At 37.8% G+C, this 25847-nt stretch overlaps 3 protein-coding genes across 3 annotated transcripts; 2 read left to right on the top strand and 1 right to left on the bottom strand.

Annotated features, from left to right (window-relative positions):
* The first annotated feature begins 14484 nt into the window (after nucleotides 1–14484).
* LOC113473967 (homeobox protein 3-like) lies at nucleotides 14485–17028 on the top strand. The gene is made up of 2 exons (XM_026833521.1): nucleotides 14485–16347; nucleotides 16519–17028. Exons 1-2 carry the CDS (start codon nucleotides 14485–14487, stop codon nucleotides 17026–17028), a joined length of 2373 nt encoding a protein of 790 aa, XP_026689322.1.
* A 760-nt stretch (nucleotides 17029–17788) lies between these two features.
* On the top strand, nucleotides 17789–18919 carry LOC103524422. Its single transcript, XM_008489437.1, has 3 exons — nucleotides 17789–17855; nucleotides 18077–18316; nucleotides 18672–18919. The coding sequence occupies exons 1-3, from the start codon at nucleotides 17789–17791 to the stop codon at nucleotides 18917–18919; spliced, it is 555 nt and encodes a 184-aa protein (XP_008487659.1).
* A 400-nt stretch (nucleotides 18920–19319) lies between these two features.
* On the bottom strand, nucleotides 19320–23304 carry LOC103524421. Its single transcript, XM_026833520.1, has 8 exons — nucleotides 23270–23304; nucleotides 22677–22890; nucleotides 22489–22620; nucleotides 22056–22141; nucleotides 21873–21883; nucleotides 21679–21828; nucleotides 20441–20651; nucleotides 19320–19540 (listed from the first exon to the last, which is right to left on the bottom strand). Exons 1-8 carry the CDS (start codon nucleotides 23302–23304, stop codon nucleotides 19333–19335), a joined length of 1047 nt encoding a protein of 348 aa, XP_026689321.1. The 3' UTR covers nucleotides 19320–19332.
* Between the last annotated feature and the right edge of the window lie 2543 nt (nucleotides 23305–25847).

The raw sequence follows: 25847 nt of genomic DNA, 5'->3' as shown, positions 1-25847 counted from the left end.
TCACCTGAAAAGTAAACACGGGGACGCAATCAATAGACCTCAACTAGTTAAGATATGAGTGCTCAGAGATACATAATTGTTTAACATTTCTTCAAGTACACAATGTAATAGTGGTACAAGTGCCTACTCTACTCGTATGTTATGCATTCTTGACATATGTAGCTCTTCATCGTGTGATATTTAGAATATTATGTTAATTAGACTTACCTCATCATGGACACTCGTTGCTGTGTTGAAAGCCCAGAAAGCTGTGTGCAATGAACTCTCTAGACTATTATGTGTAGTTACGGGTTATAGGTATTTGGGGACCATTTTGTTGGAGACGAATGCACTGATAGATTGTGTTATCGGCCAGAGTAGGGGTGGATCCTAGTCACATTATTATAGGTAAATTTAAATTAGAGATCACGGCTTGTAATAGTACTGGTTCACCTGAAAAGTAAACACGGGGACGCAATCAATAGACCTCAACTAGTTAAGATATGAGTGCTCAGAGATAATTGTTCAACATTTCTTCAAGTACACAATGTAATAGTGGTACAAGTGCCTACTCTACTCGTATGTTATGCATTCTTGACATATGTAGCTCTTCATCGTGTGATATTTAGAATATTATGTTAATTAGACTTACTGTATCATGGACACTCGTTGCTGTGTTGAAAGCCCAGAAAGCTGTGTGCAATGAACTCTCTAGAATATCATGTGTAGTTACGGGTTACAGGTATTTGGGGACCGTTTTGTTGGAGACGAATGCACTGATAGATGATACATACTTCTACACCTTCTGTTATCGGCCAGAGTAGGGGTGGATCCTAGCATCCTAGTCACATTATTATAGGTAAATTTAAATTAGAGATCACCGTGATAACATTCATAAAGGTGCGTCTACACTACTTGACCGAAATCGATCAACATCATTAGATTGTGTTATCGGCCAGAGTAGGGGTGGATCCTAGTCACATTATTATAGGTAAATTTAAATTAAAGATCACGGTGATAACATTCATAAAGGTGCGTCTACACTACTTGACCGAAGTCGATCAACATCGATTTGATACACATTACAAATACATAACAGGATAAAAAGCTAAGTTCAGTGCATCCACATTCTATTCACCACAAAATAGGTCACATACTCGTATTCATACTTCATCTAGTGATAACATTCATAAAGGTGCGTCTACACTACTTGACCGAAGTCGATCAACATCGATATGATACATATTACAAATACATAACAGGATGAAAAGCTAGTTCAGTGCATCCACATTCTATTCACCACAAAATAGGTCACATACTCGTATTCATACTTCATCTATGGGCACAAATCGCATCTCATTATGTCATTAATGAGCAAGGTCTTTACAAAGCTCTCGACTCTTCCCTGTTATGAGTGATCCCATATCATATATAGTATCATATTTATGTATCAAATGATTGACATCCTGTGAAATCTCTCGAGCAGGATAGGAGAGCGATGACCGACGTATATTATGATCATAGGATGTGAACCAAGTTCCGTGTCCACCACGTCTGATTGGATGGGGTCATAGAACAGGATGTCAGGAAAATTCCTGAGCCGCGTCAATCATCATCAATTTGAGAATTTTGAGAGCAAAACCATGCGCTTGGTCTGTTAAAAAACATACGATTGTGAGTAAAAACAAAGCCAAAGAATGGAAATATTAAGGCGTCGTTTTCAAGCTGGGTTTATCTGGAAAACCGGACGAAATGCTTTAAATTTCCTTCAAGATTTTGCAGAAGCCGAGGTAAGCGAGAAGCGCCAGCAAGTTTTGCCGTGAAATTTTCAAAATTGAGACAAAAGTTTTCGACATCTGGTTTGAAAAGGAATTCCGGTGTAATGAAGTCAAAACTTTCCCGGTGTAATGAAGTTGACTAAACTATTTGCACCTTGGGCCTGGAATTTAGGCTTCGATGAAAGTTTTTCTAGCATCTCAAATACTCTGTACCACTGACTACAATATAGCTGCTATATTATACAAATGATCTGTTGTTACGATAAACTTCATTTAATTCGACGCCTACTCAAAGAAATGGGGAATGTGGAACGAATAAAACGCATAGTAATGTAGAGCTGACAAAGCAGTTTTAGAAGTACTACATATTGGAACTTAAACTAATGCAAAAACTAGATCCAACCCCCACAAATGTGGGTTACAAATTGTAAAGAGAAAACCACAGAAGGTCCTGAAAGTACTCGTACTTACGAGAAACCAAAAGTTACAACTGGGGAGATTTGGAATTCAGTATCGCACAATATCCATTACTTCAAAAAGTAGCCATCAAACAAATAGGTATAATGAGGATTAAACTAATGCAAAAACTAGATCCAACCCCCACAAATGTGGGTTACAAATTGTAAAGAGAAAACCACAGAAGGTCCTGAAAGTACTCGTATACTTACGAGAAACCAAAAGTTACAACTGGGGAGATTTGGAATTCAGTATCGCACAATATCCATTACTTCAAAAAAGTAGCCATCAAACAAATGGGTATAATGAGGATTATGTACCGTATAGCCGTAAATGCTCATTTGCATCAGAATTGGTTGATGGACTGCATGTTTAATGAGGGACTACAATCATCCATAGTGGAAAATCAATTTAAAATTCAAGTTTGATTTTTTCTCTCGTAGGAGGACACAAATTATGAAGTGAATAAAAGGCGGGGTACAAAATTGATTTCTAATCTTTTTTGGGGTGGGATGGTAGTAATGTAGAGCTGACAAAGCAGTTTTAGAAGTACTACATATTGGAACTTACACTAATGCAAAAACTAGATCCAACCCCCACAAATGTGGGTTACAAATTGTAAAGAGAAAACCACAGAAGGTCCTGAAAGTACTCGTATACTTACGAGAAACCAAAAGTTACAACTGGGGAGATTTGGAATTCAGTATCGCACAATATCCATTACTTCAAAAAGTAGCCATCAAACAACTCCCGTCACACTTTCTCTTATTTTGTTCTCTACAAAGTAGCGATGTTTCAAGCTAGTTCCTTGCGAGTGTCACTAGAGAGCAGCACTGCTCGGAACAAAGAATAAAGTATGGAAGATTTCCTTGGAACTTTTTTTTTTCAATTGGTCTCTGGATATCTGGAATTTTGTATGCAATACTATTAAATATGATGTACCTAAGTGGAGACATCAGTTCAAATTTTTCGTAAACAATAATATTTATTTTATTTATTTACACGCTAAGGAGCAAGGTCATGTGTGGGGAAAAAAACTATTACAAGTTTTTCAGGAAATGGTTTCTCTTAAGAAACTGGAGGACTTCTTTTAGGGTTCCTTCGTCGTCTTTCAGAATGTCTGAGATGCTGGCTGCAGAGAAGCTGGGGGGTCTGAAACGCATATTTCCACAAGAGATCAGAATGTGCTCGATTGTCGTGGGTTCTTGGCACTGGCTACACATAGGACGCTCTTCTCTTCTGAAGAGGTGAGAGTGGGTTATCTTGGAGTGACCCAGTCTCATCCTCATCAGGCAGACCTCATCCAATCGCGAAAACAATAATATGACTTCAGATTTAAGGTCATTTTTACCACTTCTAGGTAAAAATGATTTTTCTTGGGTCTAAAAACTCTCACAAATGCTAAAATAATGTTCTCTTTAGCCTTTTGAACTATCACTTCTACTTCTGCTTCAAAAGGCTCAAATCCTTTACCTTTCCCTAAACTCGAATCCTCGATACCCCATTACCTTTACTGATACAAGCTTCGTTTCTATAGACTTAAAGCCACAATATCCCCTATTGACACTATTCCATACGCACAATACCGTATCACATAGGATCAGTGTATTAGGAAAGCACAAAGCATAATGTTGAGCTAATACTAAGTAATTATCTCCAGAGTATTATAGAGTGGAGTGGAGAGTCTAATTATTGGAAAATGAAGAGCAGCCAGTGAGTGCTAGTGTCCCCAGAGTAAATTATCAAACAATAGAGCAGAGGCGACACGATACTACGGCATTGGCTATCAATTAATACAACAAGGTAAAGGCTCTGGGGGGCGAGACGAAAATCGGTTAGATAGAGAAGAGAAGAAGATAAGGGAATATATGGAGGAAAGAGGGTAGGAAGAGAGAAATACTAGCAGACAGAGTAAGGAATTAGGGAGAGGAAGGCAGAGAGTGCAGAGTTAGGAAGAAACAAAGACTAAGGGGAAGACAGGAAGGGAGAGAAAGGAAAGGAAGACAGGGGAAATAAAGAATATCTAGAGATAGATGAGAGGGGAGGGATAGCAAGGTTCACATTAATGGAGGAAGAGAGGTAGGGAAGATCGAGTAGAAATTGTGAAAGAGAAAGGATGAGTTTGATCTCTTTCTTTGATTCTTTTTTTTTTTGTTTTTGTTTTTTTTTTTTTGGGGGGGGGGGGGGGGTTTTTTTTTTTTTTTTTTTTTTTTTTCAAGAGGTTTGACAGACGGAACTGTGACTGCTATGGTCCTATCGTCCCCAAACCGAAGAGAGAAGGAAGACAGGATAGGAGAAAGCCAGCCGTTCCGAGAACGAACATTATACCATCAGGATAAAATCCGCCCTGGGCGGGAATCGAACCCGCGGCCTACACTTACAAGGCAAACGCAACTAAGCTAACTAGGCTGGCCCAGGGGGTCGAGTTTGATTCTGATAGAGTCGATAAAATTTTGCCCTTTCTTTTAGGGTTTGGTCTACGCCCTGGGATTTCGAACCTCATTTTGACTTGATTAAGGAGCGCGGCAGCGCTCCGCCAAGTCAAGAGAGTTTGACCGTTTTGATTACTCTTTGATCTAAATTCTAAAATATTCTCTTTTTTACCATTTAACCGCATCACATCCATACATTTTTCGAGCATCATCTTCTTACCTGGAAAAACAAGCAAAAGAAAAACTCCATAAATAAAAGTAGAGAAAAATATCGACTTTGAGACACATAATGAAATGAATGCTTAGGTACATATTATTTATAGGTTATAAAAGGTGTTTATATGACGTTCGAACTCCAGTCTGCCTCTATTGAAACATTTTGTAATCTCGTTTGATGGATTACATCATTGTATTTTGTATTAGCTTTCAGCCGTCAGTATGTACCCACATATTTATTGCTAGGTACATACTTTCAACTCAATAACAGACATTTACCTCATTTGACATCCAACCTTTTGATTTAACCTACTGATGTTCAATAAGTGGGTTGAATAAAAAATGGAAATACCCAGGTTTAAATACAAGAAGCCCTTACTAACCTTACATCTAAACCAACACCCTACACTAGTAAAACATATCTAGGTAAGTGATTAGTTGCACAGTAAAACACAGACAGACAGACACACACACGGACCAATGGCTGAAACTTTGTATTTAGGCTCTAGGGACCTCAAAACGTGTTTTGGCACTAAAAACAGACCACCGAAAATTTGACCCGATTACATTACTTTCCTTCCTATAGGATAAGGAAAGTAAAAAGCGTCATTATCTAAATATGTACTATACACTATACCATTCATTTTTATTGACAAATCGTAAATTTGTTTCACACTTCTTAAATAAGTACATAACGTTTTATATTTCTGAATTTAAAATTCTCTCCCATGATCAACATCTTGAAATTGAGAAGAAAAATATTCCAAGTTTCTAATAATTATTATTTTATCATGGAGGTTTCCCTGTCGCGTATAATATCTCTAGTAGCGCGGTCAAACTTTCTTGACTTGGCGGGGCGGAGCGCTACCGCGCTCCTTAATTTTATCATGGAGAATGAGGGTAGAGGTACTCGAAGAGAATTTGAAATTTTGAACATTTTGGAGCTAATGCTGACGGGCACATTGCCAATTCACATAAATATTAAAATGGTAATTTCCATGAATATTATACTGAATACTGATATTCACTGATATACCGCGCAAATGAAAATGGGAAGCGAAATGGAATTTATGGAACCCTCCAAGTAATGCTATCATGAATTAAAATAATGCCATCATAATACAAATTTTTATAAGTGGCAATATAATCTGTTGGAGAAAGTGCTGAAAATCTTGAGAGTTCTTTATCCATATACGTAGGTATGAACAGTGGTTACTCCCCCTAAATTTCGGGAACAGTAGGTATATTTGTACTTAGGTAATTTACTGAAACAAGTTATTTCAGTAACTGATGTTGGAAGTTGGAAACCAGGGTTTATACGCTTTTCCCGGAATGAAATTCCATGACTTTTCCAGAAAATTTCCGTGAGTTTTCCAGAGAATTAGGGGATTTTTCAGGTCTGACTGGGATAAAAATGAATTTAGGGATTTTAAGGGATTTTTAACAATTTTAAGTGATAATAATTTTTATTCATCTAATAAAAATACATTAATTATTTAAAGTCAATATTTAAGGGTATTTGACTGAAATTTCGAGTGTATGGCCGCCATACACGCCTTATATGGACGCTACGCCACTGCTGGGATAGGCAAGGGGAGAGAATTAATGGAAGAAGGTTAGGTCAGATGGAGAGTAGGTTATATGGGTCAAAAGAGCAGGTTAGTCACGCAAGCTATATAGCAAAAGAGTGCTTTTTTGCTGGGAAATCCTGCTTTGTGACAATGGCCCAGAATAATAGTCGTATATAACTTTTATTTTACACTGATTTATGGTAGTAAAAATCGGGCACAATCTCGAATGGCAACATTTTTTGACATTTTTCGCCCTCGTTGGTTCTATTTTTACACTGTCCAGCCCACTCCCTATAGTCGCTTTTATCAATATTATTTATAACGATAAAGTATATAGCTCCATTTCTTAGGACCAAAAATTTTCGAGCTTTTTTTTACTGTAAATATATGTACAGTTATTTATGTATAGCTCATTAAATGTTTTTTCTATTTTTAGCTTCACGATGGTCGCTTTTGTCAGTGTGTTTGCTTGCATCAATGGCAACTCTGTTTTCAAAGTTAAGCGACTCATGTATTTGGATTTTGAAAAATGACATGTTTCATGTTTGTGCTGACGTTGCATCAGAGCTTTATCAGTTTCCCGACTTTTAATAAGCATTAAGCTGCTGCTATTTCAGGATCAAATAATAAGGTCGGCGAAAAACGTGTTGACTCATACAGCTGCCCTCTAACTTAAAAACCAAAAAAAAAAAAAAAAAAAAAAAACCTACCACGATTTTCTGTAATCTAAATTTTGATTTTCTTTTATTGCCCTCCAACTCCCCTCCCTCAAGGTTATTTTGGCTTTCAGTTATGTTTAATTTTATTACACTTCTCACATGAATCTCAAGATAGCTTTTATTTCGCCTCCACACCCGTATTGGGGCTAAAACTTGGGTATCTGGAGGGAAACGCAATTACATTAATGCTATGAGAAGTACCCCCTGAAGTAAAGCTGGAATTACACCTACGTGATGAGAGTACAGGGTTTAATAAATCCCACAATAACAACGGTGGGAAAGTACGATGAATCTTGTATCCTTTGGTACATTGTTTTCAGTATCTATCTACCCACATTGGGTAGCCTCTTCTTTTACTTACCATTACTACTGGCTAGTACGATAAAGCTGAGTCCACACATAGTCGACCGGCTGTCGAAAGACAACAAACGACGAGGTGAATCTACATATGTTATCGAGACAGTGTGGGCAGTTCAGTCGACATCGATTGACGGCCGGTTGACTGTGTGTGGACACACTCTAAGAATTGAAGAGAATAATCAAGCACTGGAGGATCGCGAACAATCAAGAGTATACAAAGCGACGCGACGCTACGCCTGACCTATATTAACACGAAATGGAGTTTTGAGCTTTTATGGTCAGTATGTAGGCAGGTAATACTGATCGAATCATGGGCAAGTTTTCTATTTTTAAGATTTCCAAAGACTGACAAATCGAACCATGGATAGTTTTCTATTATTACAATTTCACTTGACGATTACGCCCCGAGTGTGGAGAGCCTTAGTGAAAATGTAACGGCTACGTGATTGGAATTTATTATCTGACACGAGAACATTGAACATTCATTATGATTTTGTCACCGAGCGAAAATCTCGATGACACACATGCCAGCAAAACACTAGCAGAAACACATAGGAAGCAGAAGGCACATTTTTCATTCTGTCAGATCGTCAGCACTTTGTAATTATCTCTCGACACCAAAACATTACACTTCAAATTACTTCGTACTATTACAATCAAACAAAAAAACAAAATTTAATTATAATACAATACACACTCGTATAATGTACATCACGGAATACATATGTACATATATTACTAACTAGAATTAGAATGGCAAAAATGGGAATCCGTCCATATACATACATATACAATGTAAGTACTACAAACATACATACTATTACAGTCGCTTTTATCAATATTATTTATAACGATAAAGTATATAGCTCCATTTCTTAGGACCAAAAATTTTCGAGCTTTTTTTTACTGTAAGTATATGTACAGTTATTTATGTATAGCTCATTAAATGTTTTTCTATTTTTAGCTTCACGATGGTCGCTTTTGTCAGTGTGATTGCTTGCATCAATGGCAACTCTGTTTTCAAAGTCAAGCGACTCATGTATTTGGATTTTAAAAAATGACATGTTTCAAGTTTGTGCTGATGTTGCATCAGAGCTTTATCAGTTTCCCGACTTTTAATAAGCATTAAGCTGCTGCTATTTTAGGATCAAATAAAAAGGTCGGCGAAAAACGTGTGTCATGCAGCTGCCCTAATTTTGATGAAAATAAATAACTTGGACGATATAAAGCTGAGTCCACACATAGTCGACCGGCTGTCGAAAGACAACAAACGACGAGGTGAATCTACATATGTTATCGAGACAGTGTGGGGAGTTCAGTCGACATCGATTGACGGCCGGTTGACTGTGTGTGGACACACTCTAAGAATTGAAGATAATAATCAAGCACTGGAGGATCGCGAACAATCAAGAGTACAAAGCGACGCGACGCTACGCCTGACCTATATTAACACGAAATGGAGTTTTGAGCTTTTATGGTCAGTATGTAGGCAGGTAATACTTATTAATCGAATCATGGGTAAGTTTTCTATTATTAAGATTTCCAAAGACTGACAAATCGAACCATGGATAGTTTTCTATTATTACAATTTCACTTGACGATTACGCCCCGAGTGTGGAGAGCCTTAGTGAAAATGTAACGGCTACGTGATTGGAATTTATTATCTGACACGAGAACATTGAACATTCATTATGATTTTGTCACCTCGAATTTCCCGCCAACTTTACACGCAAAAAGTCCGACGATGTCCTACGATGGCCCTGTTCATAACCACGGCCGAGGTACAGTACTACATACATGATGTGTGATTCTGTGAGTATTGGAGTTTTTGTATGTTTTTGAGAATGGAAAATATGACGACAAATAGAAATATAATACCTAGTTTAGCTGGAGAGATACTATCATCATCATAGCGGGTTTCCCCCCTGGAAAAGATACATATCAATCGATCTTCGCATAAAATTAACCCACTTTTTCTGCCCGCCTTGATTAATGGCAGTACAATATTAATGAGGATGTCCATTAGTTAAATGTCGCTTAATGCTAAATCTCAACATAAACTAATGGTAGGAAAAATAATCCATTAACGAAAGCTTTTTTTCGACCAAACTTAACTTATAAGTGTGCCCTTCAATCAATTGTATAACTAATCGCGCCTTCAATCAATCTGAATTCTGAAACGAACACAATAATGAGAAATTAATTCTGCCAGCTTTTACTTCGAATTGATTCTACGTTCAAAAGCTCTTTCCTTACAATTTTCTCTTTTTTAGGCAAAGGAGCGTCAGATTTATCGTCAATCACACGACGCGACGCCGCGCCGTTATGACCAAGCGACGGTATCAGTAACTCAATTTCTCTGTCCTCTGTACGCTGGGCTAAACTTCCTAGGATACACTCCTGTACAGGCAATAAGAGTGGTGTTGTTGCTGCAAGTGATATAATGATAGAGAAAAGACCTAAAATAGAATTCTAGGACATTCTAAGGTAAACAAGAAAACCTATTTAAATATTTTACAGATCCAACGAGGAAAAATTAAATCTGTTCTGCTGGTATATAGCCTCTGTGATGGACGCGTAGTTATGAAGGATTTTCTCCAAACAAATCCCAAAATTGCGGAAAATTTCACAATTCTGAAGGAAAAAAGCATTTCCAGATGGGCACGGATGCAATATGTTGTATCTTAAACCCCTTAAAGTAATACGAAACCAATCCAGATTAGGTTTACTTTATTTTGAAGATAAACCATAAATAGGACCACCGTAATCTCTTACATACGGTTGATAAACAAATTACATAAGTTTAAAATTCAAGGGGGCCGACCATGTTTGCCTTAATTTTTCCCCGTCACTAATTTAATTAGGTACTCTGGAGCTTTTTCTCTCTCTTTTTTCAGATTCGGGCAAATGCAAAGTGCGAGTTTTGTGGAAAAACGACTGATTCATCAAGAAATAGGAGGCTAACGTAACTTAGACGGCTTATGACCGGTTCTACAGTGTCAGTTTAGACTATGTAAGTTTAACTCCCGGATTGATCCGACCATTATATCGTCACACAACTTTGTACACAGCGGAAAATCCGGATTGAACAAACTAATGATCAGTAATATTAAGGAGCCCTGTAGCGCTCCGCCCCGCCATGTCAAAACAATTTGACGGTCAGGTATACTGCAATCTGGTAGAGGATTAGAGAGGGAAATCAACGAGTTCAAACGATCGTTGTCCCAGCAATAAGACGTATTCTAAACTTTCTGAACAAACATTAGAACAAACTATTCTGATAAATGATGTTTTTCACTTTCCATTATTTTTCTAGTCTTTACTCCTTTCGCCAAAAAAGTTGAGAGTGAAATATGGATGCAAGAAATAGTAAATTTCAACTTTCCATTTTTCTCCATTTATTCACATTTTATGGGACATTCACACCGATGAGTATATTAGATGATTAGATGTTACAACGTAAGTTACGTATGTGTACTTGAGTACGTAGTAAGTAGATTCTACAATACTACATATTACTACATGCTAGAGAGTACCTAGCCATCCTAAAGTATAGGTACTAATCCTACAGTGTGAACAGTGTCTACCTGTGTGAAATACAGCGTGTATTCTTACTAAATATGTACGAGAACGAGAACTAGTGGTGTGTGCTCCATAAAAGCTAGGGAATCACGGCTTTCCTTTCAAACAACTGCGCTGCACCTAATACGTTATCCGGAATAACGGCCGAACCGTACCAGCTGAAATCTAAAGACCTGAGCATTGCGAACTCTTTTTGAGCCTTTTCAAAGATTTGGCGTTAAATAACGACCGAAGTGTACATTTCTCGAGATCCGGCCCGCGGACACCATTGATCATCATTAATTATGGAAGCTGTCTGCAAAAGTTTAGCGACCTGTGGCTAAAGGTAAAGTCGTGAGAAGCGCTAGTTCCTTTTGAGCTTTTTCCCCGTATAGTTAGGGAATTTGGTTTGGAATAACGGCCGAACGTTACCTTCTAGAAACAGGGCCTAAGGATATTTTTGATCTACATAATATACAGGATTTTTGAAACAGAATAGAATCGTGTTTCTAGTGCAAATAGAATTATTAGACTGAGCTAGAAAGTCTGCTTACTGCAGCGGTTTCAACTGTGGGTCTTCGAAACAACTTGAAAATGTAACACGATAAGAGGATGACAGTACTTACCACCACCTACTACAGGATTTTTGAAACAGAATAGAATCGTGTTTCTAGTGCAAATAGAATTATTAGACTGAGCTAGAAAGTCTGCTTACTGCAGCGGTCTTCGAAACAACTTGAAAATGTAACACGATAAGAGGATGACAGTACTTACCACCACCTATTTCTTCAGTTTAAATTTGAAAAGAAGTTTTATTAAACAAGTAAATCTCAGTCCATCAATTCTTGATACGTACCTGAAATCAGAGAAATTTACAATACCAAATTAGAACAATGGGACACAAAATGGCATTGTGTGACACAAAAAACGGAAGGAAAAAAATCACTAACAAAAAATCCAATGAAATAAAAACGGAAAGACATCTTGAGAACAATATGGAATATTGATGCTCCCTAATTTGTATTTGTCTTCTGGCAGGAGTTACAATTGTACAAATTGTAATAAAATTGTACTAAATTGTAATGAAATTGTACAAAATTGTAACTCCTCTCGATAACAATTGAATTATAGCTGAATCCTAATTACAGGAGGATATTACATTAAATATACATTCATACAGGGTAACGTTAGGGAGGGGAGTTAAGGACCTATAGGGAGTTGAACAGTGAGTTACATTTTAGAGGACCTGACTCATTGACTCAGTATTCCACTGAAAAGAGTAGTTATTTTTTTATAACTCAGTCTTTATACACCTTTTTAGATTTCACATCCGGCCCTGCTTGGTGCAAAGATCTCTTAATTTCGTGACTTCTTGCCTTCATTAGGATTGCTATTGTACATTTTCGCTCTGATGCTTGATTTTTTTCTTCCAAATACTAATGAAGTCATGCCAAGCTGGGGGTCATGCAAGAATGAAAGATAAAGCGCACTATTTCGGTAGTAAGTAGGCATTGGAGTATGTCAGCAGAAATTTAACATATTGATGGGTACGAATTATATTTATGTGCAGCTTCCGTATAGTGAATTATGATTTTAAAAATGTCCAAACAATCGAAGATCCATGTAAAAAGTGAGAGAAAGACAAAGCAAGAAATAGAGAGAAAAAGAGGGAGGTAGAAAGAGAAAGAAAAAGAGAGAAATATAGAGAGGGTGTAAGAGAGAGAAAGAGAAGGAGAGAGAGAAGAGGAAATTAAGGAGAAAAGAGGTCAGACCATACTATTCTGGAGCCCTGTCTTCTTCTCTCCCTAACCAAAAATATTCAATAAAGTTTTCAAAGAGTAGGAAAGTAGGGTAAGAGAAATGGGGAAATTCAAAAGCAGTGCGTTCAAGACGGTAAGGGAGGGGATCCAGTCTGCAAAGGACATGAAAATAGAAAACTAAGGGAAGCCGAAACAGGGGAAAGGGACCAAAGGAGAGGGAAAAGGGAAAGAAGGTTCAAAAGGGGAACTTACAAGGAGGGAAAAATTATCCCCTGATGACGAATAATGTAATGGTTTACGACCCTCCATTAATAGTAAAAACTTTTCTTCAAAGCACTTACAACATGCGTGTACTATGCCTGTAGTTCACAATAGGGTGTTCCTGAAAACGGTGCTTCAAAAAAAGTATAAGGTTCCCATTTTCACAACCCTTTAAAAAGAGGTTTATAACTTTATATGACTCATTTTCAGGTCCCCTGATTTTATTTGTGAAGAGAAGCTTGCATGTGAATTCAACTTCTCCTTGAAAAGATCCACCGAGTCTAATTTTATTCGTAATCTCTAATTTTATTTATGAACATTTGAATTTGCATTGAGATTCAACCTGAAACTTCAAATCAAAAGGAAAACCCTAAAATCATTTTCCATTTAAAAAAGACAAGACATCGAGAATATTGACGTTTTTTAGTTCCCCATTAATAACTATCTGAAGAGAAAGGGTAGGGGTAATAGAAATGGAAAGAAAGCAAGATAAAGCTGTATCCCTGAAACAACAACAAAAAACGTATGAAAAATCACGCATACATAAGTATACGAACGGAAAAAAATCTATTTAATGTATTCTAAGAGAAAAACTCTGAATTCTCCAGTCGAAATTAGCATGCCGATACAATATAAAAATAACGATAAAAACCGTAAATATTCATACAAACCTTGGAAACACTCCCGAAAAAGATTCCTGCCCGAAAATTTGAGAGAAAATCGCGATTCCCTAATCCCACTTTTTAAGAAAATTATTACAGGAGAAATCCTTACTTTCCTGAAGTGCTTGCTTATGAAAAAGGAATGAAATGAACGTTTGGTTCGCCCCCTTTTACACATAAACAAACCGCAAATGTGGAGCCATTAAATTTAACGTTCCCAGAACAGAAAAAAGGAAAAACGAAAATGAACGTGAAAAGAAACGGTGCTTCAAAAAAAGTATAAGGTTCCCATTTTCACAACCCTTTAAAAAGAGGTTTATAACTTTATATGACTCATTTTCAGGTCCTCTGATTTTATTTGTGAAGAGAAGAAGCTTGCGTGTGAATTCGACTTCTCCTTGAAAGGATCCACCGAGTCTAATTTTATTCGTAATCTCTAATTTCATTTATGAACATTTGAATTTGCATTGAGATTCAACCTGAAACTTCAAATCAAAAGGAAAACCCTAAAATCACTTTCCATTTAAAAAAGACAAGACATAGAGAATATTGACGTTTTTTAGTTCCCCATAAGAAATACACAGGGAACACAGTTTGAGGCCAGAGAAACTTTTCCTACATTTAATATTTTCTCTCGCTTTTAGTTTCAGTTTTCATTTCTTCGAGACAAAACTCAGGAACGAAATAAGATCTCAGGGGCGAAGCCCCGGGAGCGCGAAGCGCGACCTCATGCACACCCCGCAGTATAAAGATAGCGAGCGCAATAAGGATAATGCTAATGAAATTCTAGGAGAAAAAATTACTACACGTTCTCCAAGTGATCATCATATTATTGTCACTTCAATAAAAAGTTCTGGTTATAATCGCAATGAGAAACAAGACCGTTCAAAGCAAATACAGGAAATGGACATTTTTGATGAAATAGCAAAAACTGTGGATCACCCAATGGAAGAAGCGAGTGGTGGAAGAGTTCAAACAAGAAATACAAACAACAAAGCGCCAAAAATAACACGATATTATCAACCTTATGAGATACTAGGCACTGACTTTAAACACGTCTCTCCAGAAAGAATAAAAAGTCGACAAAATAAAATGCAATATTACATCGAGAAGATATTGAGCATCGAGGAAAAAGAAGATAAAAATAAAAGAGGAGTGATCGATGATTTGTTGAAAAATGACAACAATCTTGAACTAGTAAATCAAGGAAAACAAGATAGTATTTTTTCCAATTTCCCAAGTGAAGATAATGATAAATGTAGTTGGTATAATGATTTGACTACGGACCTACTGATAAATAACAATGTAAACAAGCCTAAAAATAATGACATCTATAAACATTTGGTAGGTATTCGGAACTTCGATAGAACATTAGGAAAACTACTTAATTTCTCTTCACTGAATGTTTTAAACCAAGACAACAATTTCAACAAGACACGCAACGAAAACAACAGTAATATCACTCAATCCAATGATCAGACAAACAATGAATTGGATGAAAGCAAAAATGAGTTCATGGAAGATCTTATAAAATATTTGGATAACGAAGAAAAGTTCTTGAAGCTATATGAAGAAGAAAGTAACAATATCAGCAAGACTCCTGCCTATGCAAACATCAATTCAGATACGGACATTGGAGAAAGATTGAAAACATTGGATCAAAACATCTTCGATGTAAAAAATAGACATGAAATGAAACCTGGTAATGGTTACAATGATACATACAATCCATACAACTCTTTCATGTTTAAAAATACCAAAGACAGATATCAATATCCAAATAAAACAAAACCCGAACCGAACACGAAGATAGAATCAAATTTCACAATGACTACCAAAGCAAGAATCGACGATACATTCATACCTGTTTATACTCCTCCACTTAGAAAACAAAATTACAAAAATGAACAACAATCTGACATAGACAACACAATGAACCTTAATAACGGAAAAGACAGAATTCCAAACGAAATAAATCACAGTGTAAAATCAAACATCAGAACAACCATCAAACCTACTGTAGAGATAGCTAAAGAGCAACCAATTTACTACCCTCGTTTCTTTGGTCAAAAGAAGAGCTATTTTATGCTTGACCAACCATATGAAGTTATTCAACAACCAAAGGAAAAAGAAAAATCTGTAACAAAAACAAGTACAAAGAATATTATCATCGAAAAGCCTGTTACAAATCTTCCATTGGACATGATGACTCCAACTACACTTATGAAACTAACAGGAACTGAAACACAACAATCAAATCAAAATTATCCTCCAAAAAATGGAATAAACAAAATCACGCCTGAAAATAAACCAACTGTATCAACCTACACACCTAGTTTGGTTTTCTATCAATTCAAACCTTCCCAACTGCCCGCAAAAGCACGAATTAATGATTTAGACAAAGTTCAGACGGACAAAAATTATACCATTAAAATGGAACCACCAAAATTCACACTACGCCCCATAAATAACAAAATTAATGCAGTAGCAAAAAATTCTGAGCTAATCAATCAACCATTGTCTTCTAGTACTGCTACTGTAAACTCTCACCTACATGGATTCATCAAACACAATTCCAACTCACTACAGAAGATAACACTTTCATTGAGTTCTATGAAAACAACTACAACGACAGCATTAGTTGAGATTCACACGAAAATATCTATGACACCAATGTACATCGCCACAAAGAAACCAATCCAGATATTTAATCACAGGGAAACTACAACAAAGTTTGTCAAAACATCACAAAATAATTCGCAGATAACACTTTCATTGAGTTCTATGAAAACAACTACAACGACAGCATTAGTTGAGATTCACACGAAAATATCTATGACACCAATGTACGTCACCACAAAGAAACCAATCCAGATATTTAATCACAGGGAAACAACAAAAAAGTTTGTCAAAACATCACAAAATAATTCGCGTATAAAAGGCAGAGCCCGTCTCCGTTTGTTCAACAATTTGCTCTCAACAACCAAAGAAAACTATTTGTCAACAAGCGGATTAAACACAATTGACACTCTACCGTGTACAGGAAACGTGTCTAGTGAAGTTCAAGAATCGAATTGGACTTCCATTACCCAATACACACACCCGACTGAAGCAGGGTTACCGTCAACAAAGGAAAATAATACTCTTCATGGCAATGTTGACACACAACCGACTGAAGCAGGGTTACCGTCAACAAAGGAAAATAATACTCTTCATGGCAATGTTGGAGCCATACCACAGAACTATACATCAACTAAAGAAAGATTTTCTTAGCTCGATTAAGTTAGCCATGGAATCATGTACGTTGTTCGTTCTCACCTATTTCATACGTACGTCAAGTTAGCCATTTTCATTCTAGTGTCGTGTGCCCTGTTCTACGTTTCGTATGTAAGTATGTCCTTCGGTCCTTATGTCCGCCACTCACACGCCGTCGGAACGTGTGTGCCGGGAAAAGGCTTGAGATCTAGGTCTGATAGTCGACCCCGTCGATCGACGTCGACTGAAACCGTACACTGCCTCGACAACATAGGTTCACTTCTTCACCTTGTCAATCGACGGGGTCAACTTTGTGTGGACACAGCTTTAGGATAGTCTTGTTTCGATAGTACACTACACTGTCGAAAGCTGATAAGCTGTATACACACATAGTCGGCGGCCGTCGATCGATGTCGACTAAACCGTCCACACTGCCTCGACAACATAGATTCACTTCTTCACCTTGTCAATCGACGGGGTCAACTTTGTGTGGACACAGCTTTAGGATAGTCTTGTTTCGATAGTACACTACACTCTCGAAAGCTGGTAAGTTGTACACGACAACATAGATTCACTTCTTCACCTTGTCAATCGACGGGGTCAACTTTGTGTGGACACAGCTTTAGGATAGTCTTGTTTCGATAGTATACACTACACTCTCGAAAGCTGGTAAGCTGTATACACACTATAGTCGACGGCCGTCGATCGATGTCGACTAAACCGTCCACACTGCCTCGACAAACAGAGATTCACCTCGTCTATCGACCCGCCGTCGACAATGTGTGGACACAGCGTGGATTGCTATAGAAAAGCTGTGGACACTATTGAACACAAAAGATTATTGGGTAAGTCATTTAGATAGGTCATGAAACTAGGATAGACAAATTCCTTCTAAGTACAAGAAATTTTCTCCCTTGACGAAAAGTGTGCCAGAAGATATCAGATGAGCAATTGTTGCGAAAAACACAAGTACATAAATTGTACGAAAAAAGAGTACTTTAGGGCTCCAACCCTCCAACCTACACAAGTATATGAGGTGAAACTTTTTCTTTTGATTTATCTTCAGGTGATCAACTGATTATGATTTCTGGCTGCATTAATCAGCACTTGATTTCCATACAAGATGAACCACTCTGGGTTTTCAATCTGCTTCATCATCTCCCAGTTCTATTATCAAATCCTCAATATGAGGAGAGTTTGGATTTCATCAGCAACCAGGTGTCCGTCAAGAACAGAGACATGAGACTTGCTCTAGAAACTATCACGAGGGAAGAGATTCAGATAGATGGTAAAATTATAAGTCGAGGTGAGATCAAAAAATCAACAAGGTATATAGAACTGTAGGTACTGTCTTGAGCTCGGAAACGTACAAGTTGACATGAGCAAATTGTGACGATATTTTATATTGAGGAGCAGCTAGCTCTCTGGCTTCTGGGAAATGTCAGTCCAAAGAAAAGTATTCTCAATATTTGCTAACAAAGGGCCTTCAATAAAACAAACTGTGTGAGGTAAAAGCTAAAAGGACTTTGTAGTCTCATTTCATTATGACAGTAACTATAAGAGGATACAAATTTTATTCTAATATTTTCAGATAAAAATAAGGAGAAGCTAAAGAATCAAGACAACTCAATCTTACATTATCCATCATGTATTGTTTCCAGGAATCTACGAATTTCTGAGAGGTTTGGTTCTGCAACTCAAAACCATCACCAAGAATCAGACTCTGAAATCAGCTTGCACCGTCATCTACAACAACCTTAGACTGCCCAACATTCAGACCGTCCTATCCCCTACTAAACAGTCCAAGATAAGCACCCTGCCACTCCATGGCTATCTCAGCCTTATCCTGAGTGATCCCAATACTTTTGCCCCTGCTTCACCACGGAAAATAAACTCGAGATATGTTTAGTTTAGATTTCGGCAAAATCCTGTCTTATTTACATTTAGATATCTAGAACATTTTAGGATTATTCCAACCAAAGTACAGCTTTCTAGGTGTTGGGTTTCTGGAGATAGAGCGATCAGTGTGTGGATGGATCTTGCTTAGTTATTCTTCTTTTTCTGTGTACAGACGAGGCCGGCGTTTTTCGTCAGCCTCTCAATCAGCCCTAACTAGGATGATTGCTTTGTGCTGACATTTGGTTTTGGCTACAAATATTACGAGTGGATGCCCTTCGCACTCAACCTTTGTCATTTCTTTAGCAAGGGAAATTCAGGCTGGTATACTCCGTCCCCCAGCCAGACTAAGCTGGTCTATTCCCTGTTTAACGTCGCCCAGTATAAATATGGTACTCAGGTATATTAGGAAGAAGGGAAGCGCGTTTATTTTTGTACTTTGGTGCCCGACCCCGATGCCTCGTCAGTTCCAGTTTCCGCCACCAGGCTGGTTCTCGGCGCTAGTGTTGCATCTAGATCGCTATTGGTGGATATTGAATAGAAGGCGGAGCCGGTGCTGGGTCGTAGCGTGAACGTCAAGCTCGGTTTGAGTGGCGGATAGTCCTCAAGCAGACTCAGGTCACACATTGGTTTTCTGGGGGAGAGGGAGAATGATATTATTTTTTTATTTACACTCTAAGCAACAGGGTCATGTGTGGGAGGAGAGATAAAATATGTAAAATACTAGCAGTTTACCCGTGCGCTATTGGTGGATATTGAATAGAAGGCGGAGCCGGTGCTGGGTCGTAGCGTGAACGTCAAGCTCGGTTTGAGTGGCGGATAGTCCTCGAGCAGACTCAGGTCACACATTGGTTTTCTGGGGGAGAGGGAGAATGATATTATTTTTTATTTACACTCTAAGCAACAGGGTCATGTGTGGGAAGAGAGATAAAATATGTAAAATACTAGCAGTTTGCCTGTACTTCACCACGGAAAATAAACTCGAGATATGTTTAGTTTAGATTTCGGCAAAATCCTGTCTTATTTACATTTAGATATCTAGAACATTTTAGGATTATTCCAACCAAAGTGCAGCTTTCTAGGTGTTGGGTTTCTGGAGATGGAGCGATCAGTGTGTGGATGGATCTTGCTTAGTTATTCTTCTTTTTCTGTGTACAGACGGGGGCGGCGTTTTTCGTCAGCCTCTCAATCAGCCCTAACTAGGATGATTGCTTTGGGCTGCCATTTGGTTTTGGCTACAAATTTTATGAGTGGATGCCCTTCGCACTCAACCTTTGTCATTTCTTAAGCAAGGGAAATTCCTGTTTAAAGTCCCCCAGCCAGACTAAGCTGGTCTACTCCCTGTTTAACGTCGCCCAGTATAAATATGGTACTTTGCCCTTCGCACTCAACCTTTGTCATTTCTTTAGCAAGGGAAATTCAGGCTGGTATACTCCGTCCCCCAGCCAGACTAAGCTGGTCTACTCCCTGTTTAACGTCGCCCAGTATAAATATGGTACTCAGGTATATTAATCTTAAACCTAAAACCACGAACCTCGAATCCTCAATAAACTTGAGGTTCACTTTCTCACATCCATCAGGCGGCTCGCGCGCTAGGAATTTGTTGATCTTTGGTGAGGCCCCCGATTTAGACCCAGGCTCCCCATCACCTGCCGCCCCTGGTGATGAATCTTCACTGGCAGGCCGGGAGAATGCCAGGGGCCGGGGGCCTAATGGAGACTCAGCCTCCCCTCTGCTAGGCGGCCCTGGAAATTAAACAAACGAAGTGAGATTTAAGTTTTAGGCCGTGGTCATGAACAGGGCCATCGTAGGCCATCGTCGGCCTTTTTGCGTGTAAAGTTGGCGGGAAATTCGAATTTTTGATTTTTTTTCCGCAACTTGTACAATCTGAATTCATTTTTTACTTTTTATCTTTAGTTTGCACGTTTATATTATACTTTTCATTTATATTAGCTATTAAAAACAAGCAAATTACAAAGCAAACAAAAATAAATATAAAATGAATTTTAAAAATTGCCGCCGGGACAGCTATCTCACGTCGTCCGAGCTCATCTCAGCCCTGTTCATAAACACACCCTTAAGGGAAAAAAATTCACTTAGTTTGTCTGTAGCTAAGTTTGTTTTCATCTTGATGGAACTTTGTGAAGTTCAATATGAATTGTGAAATAAAATAACTAATACTCTTCACTTGGGTTGGTAGGGTTTTTTATTTGCAGACTGCAAATAAAAGTCTGCAAACAAATGTCTACAAAAAAAGTGAAGAGAATTAGTTAGGTATTTCATTTTGCAACAAGTTTGTTTCACTATAACTTTCGAACGGATCGTCCGATTTTTATGCAAATTGTCAACATAACCTTGCTTTAAATTAAAAAAAAAAAAAAAAAAAATACAAAATGTTTGGTGAGAAATGTAGGTGAGAAAAATACAATGCAGTGTCCCTCTGTTCTCTGGAGTTTTTTGAGGCCTTTAGGGGGCCCTCTGGAGTTTTTTTTCTTCAGTTCTACAGTTCACTGAACCAATAGCCCCTAGTATAGTTACCTGAAGACAAATTATGCAAATTGTCAACATTATTATGACTGCAAAAAAAAAAACATTGAACCTTGGGCCCAGCTGGGTGGTGTTCGAGAGGTACCTTTTGTTTCTTCTAAGTGCTGTACAATGTAGTGTCCCTCTGAGCTCTGGAGTTTTTTGAGGCCTTTAGGAGGCCCTCTGGAGTTTTTTTTTTTCTTCAGTTCTACAGTTCACTGAACCAATAGCCCCTAGTATAGTTACCTGAAGACAAGGAGCTAGGAGTAAAGTTTTCACCAGGTGTCTGAGTGTTGACAGATCTGGTGAGTCCAAGAATCTCAGCCAGAGGTGCTCTGTGTCCTTCTGAAATGTCCTGTAACACACACATCCACATATTTTTATTTTTCTCTTGTCCTTATTTTTCAGATAAGACCCTCAGGATACTGTAACAAAAGAGCTCTTGTGGTGCCTAAATTGAAGAGAGACAGCAGTGAACCCTATGTGTTTGGAAAAGTTCGCCCCGGGCAGGAATAGAATCCGCCCTACCTTCCATGACAACTAGTCAGTCAAGAATGAACCTTATTTGTTTGGAAAAAAAGTGAAAGAAACCTGTGACCTAAGCACTTTCAAGTTACAAGTACCTTCGATCACCAGGTGTCTGAGTGTTGACAGATCTGGTGAGTCCAAGAATCTCAGCCAGAGGTGCTCTGTGTCCTTCTGAAATGTCCTGTAACATACACATCCACATATTTTTATTTTTCTCTTGTCCTTATTTTCAGATAAGTACCTACAGGATACTGTAACAAAAGAGCTCTTGTGCTGCCTAAATTGAAGAGAGACAGCAGTGAACCCTATGTGTTTGGAAAAGTTCGCCCCGGGCAGGAATTGAATCTGCCCTACCTTCCATGACAACTAGTCAGTCAAGAATGAACCTTATTTGTTTGGAAAAAAAGTGAAAGAAACCTGTGACGTAAGCGCTTTCAAGTTACAAGTACCTTCACATCTAATTAGGCTGGCAATTTTAGAATTCAGAACACCTTACTCATTTTTGACAAAGTCAGTGCCAATTCTCACCCTGTCTTCCTCTCGTTCCACATTGATTAGGGACGTATTTCTCAGAACCAGCCTCTCTATTTCCTGATTGAGCCCCTCGACTGAGTTGCGTATAGTCCCCCGATGTACTGGTGTGTCAGGTATAGAGCCTAGCTTTTAGAATTCAGAACACCTTACTCATTTTTGACAAAGTCAGTGCCAATTCTCACCCTGTCTTCCTCTCGTTCCACATTGATTAGGGATGTATTTCTCAGAACCAGCCTCTCTATTTCCTGATTGAGCCCCTCAACTGAGTTGCGTATAGTGCCCCGATGTACTGGTGTGTCAGGTATAGAGCCTAGCGGGTTGGTCTGGGTGGTGATATGTTCGGTTGGAGTGGAACCCGATATTGAGCTTGAGTTGGACGAGTCTTTCCTTTGGAACCTGGGTACCAAAGAAAATTAATTGTTGGAGAAAGGAGGAAAAGAAACCAATAGAAGAAAACAAAGGAAGCAGTACAGATCAAGGAACACATTCTAAACTAAACTATGTTGTTACAAAAGATTCTGAAGAAGTATTAGATAGGAAAAGCGAAGGTAGTAATGGCGTAGAAAACAAACTGGACTACAACGAAAAGAACAATTTGCATGAAACAAACATTTCAGAAATAACAAAAGATTTCAACAATAGCAAACCGAAAGTAGAAATAGAACACAACAAAGACTTCCTAACTGATAACAAAATTAAAAAGTTCAACTTCAACAATCAAACACCAAAACCCAAATGCATAGAGTGTGCTCAAAAACGTGCTAGCAGGACCAACATAAAAGCCAAACCACCTACATTGTATCCAGACATGTATATAGATGAGATACCTCGGAATGGAGAGATGAATACTAGATATGATACAGACATGATCAGAGACCCATATGATCAAGTGATGGAATCTGCAAAACATTCTATTGATCAAATAATAGAATCTGCGATATATTCCAGTGACCAAATAGAAGAAAATGCAAGCTACGCCAGTAATCATGTAATAGAACCAGCAAGACTTTCTGATGATCAAATAGAAAGTGATATGATCAAGTGATGGAATCTGCAAAACATTCTATTGATCAAATAATAGAATCTGCGATATATTCCAGTGACCAAATAGAAGAAAATACAAGCTACGCCAGTAATCATGTAATAGAAACAGCAAGACTTTCTGATGATCAAATAGAAAGTACGGTAAGAAATGCCAGACAAGATGATAAAAAAGACAAGAAACCAATGAGATATTTAGATGACATTGGCACTGTGTACAACTAACCAGATGAAAATTTTCAAGATGATAAAGACATTTCAAGTCGTTAAAATATTCATTAGAGGATCTGTGAATCTCGATGCAGGACTGCTTTAGCGCCAACCAACTACCTACCTACTTTTTTCTCTTTCAAAACAACGTAACACTTGCGAGGTATACATAGCTTAAAATTTAAAAATACAAAACGAAGAAAAACAAAACAAGGTTCGTACATATAAGTGTATAAAATGTAATAAATTAACATGAGAAAAAAAAGGGTCAAATTTGCTTTTTTTGTTTCGTTTCCAAATGGGTATAAAATAATTTAAAAATAAACAAGATTATTGATTTTGTTTAAATATCTAAAAAATATAAAATGATGAAGTGAAGTATAAAATTATAGCCATGATGATGATACAATGAAGAATTCGATCATGTTTCAATATTTTGTACTCGGGAGCATGGGCTGGGGCCAGTATTATTGAACATCCTATCAGGTTAAGAGATTCATTGAGGGCTAGTATTTCCTTATGTATGGAAGCTTATGTAAGCATAAAAAATTAGCCTTCAAGTCAAGACCACCCCCTCAAGGGATGTTCAATTAAAAATAAACAAGATTATTGATTTTGTTTAAATATCTAAAAAATATAAAATGATGAAGTGAAGTATAAAATTATAGCCATGATGATACAATGAAGAATTCGATCATGTTTCAATATTTTGTACTCGGGGGCATGGGCTGGGGAAACATTAGGACTGGGGCTAGTATTATTGAACATCCTATCAGGTTAAGGGATTCATTGAGGGCTAGTATTTCCTTATGTATGGAAGCTTATGTAAGAATAAAAAATTAGCCTTCAAGTCAAGACCACCCCCTCAAGGGATGTTCAGCAATACTAGTCTAATGACCAGGAACACAATCTTGAGTTTAAAATTAAAAATCAGTTTGAACTTTTTAACTCAGAGTTTAAACTCATTGGATTATTAATAATGTTGTTGTTAATGTAGCAGGTTTAGCTAAAGCCGAAAGGTGATGAAAAATTAGAGAAAATATCTGTTCTATCAGCCATACACCAGGGTGATGGTCTCTCGCCATGTTTAATTGGCTCGTCCTGTGTCTTCTTCTCGTGCTTATTTATGCTGCTTGCATAGGACTGAAAAGTCCTTTTACTCTAGCAGAAGGCTACTACTATTATTGTGGTCAAATTCTCAAATTATATTGAGGATAAAATTCCATACCTCGACTGGTATTGAACCCACGCCCTCCTGTTTACTAGGCGGGTGTCGTCACTACACCACCGAGGCAGGATTAACCTTCAGCCAATCAGAATTCAGTTTAAATTAACCATGTTTAAACTCAGACTTAAACATATTTAACACAAACTTAAACATGTTTAACTTAGACTTAAACATGTTTAACTTGGACTTAAACATGTTTAACATGGACTTAAACATGTTTAACTTGGACTCAAACATGTTTAACTTAGACTTAAACATGTTTAACCTCAGATTGCGACCCTGGGCCATAAGAGACAGAGAAAGGAAAGGGAAGGGAGAGGGAGAGAGGGAGGAAAACTTACACAGAATAGGAAGAAGTGAACATTTTAAACAACCTAAAAATAAACGAATAAGCTCTTGTACTAACTGGTTCTTCTGTACTTCTAACTACCCATACTTTGGATAGAATCGAACCCACAACCTCCTGATTAACAGGCGGGTACCTTGATCACTACGCCACCTAAGATAAGGTAAAAAGGACAAATTTCTATTTCTCGACTGGGAGTGAACCAGCGTCCTCTTGATTACCAGGCCGGCACCTTGGCCACTACACACCTAAGGTACGTGAGTAGACAAAATTTAATACCTCGGCTGGCATTGAACCCAAGGACTCCTGATTACCTGTACACACCTGGGAGCCTTAACCACCACACTACCGAGGTAGGTAAAGCGATAAAATTTCATACTTCGGCTGGGATTGGTTAAAATACAATGTATGTACTACCTACCAGTTGCAATACAATCATATAGCTGGTCCTATAAGTTTACAAAGCCAGCCACAAGGTCAAGCATTTATCACTTAGGATCAAGTTAAAATGACAAAGGAGTGTTTTGA

Source organism: Diaphorina citri, unplaced genomic scaffold (genome assembly GCF_000475195.1).
Source record: "Diaphorina citri unplaced genomic scaffold, Diaci psyllid genome assembly version 1.1 scaffold98, whole genome shotgun sequence".
Taxonomy (NCBI): Eukaryota; Metazoa; Arthropoda; class Insecta; order Hemiptera; family Psyllidae; genus Diaphorina; species Diaphorina citri.
The sequence above is the reverse complement of the archived record's forward strand: the minus strand, read 5'-3'. Positions and strand labels throughout refer to the sequence as shown.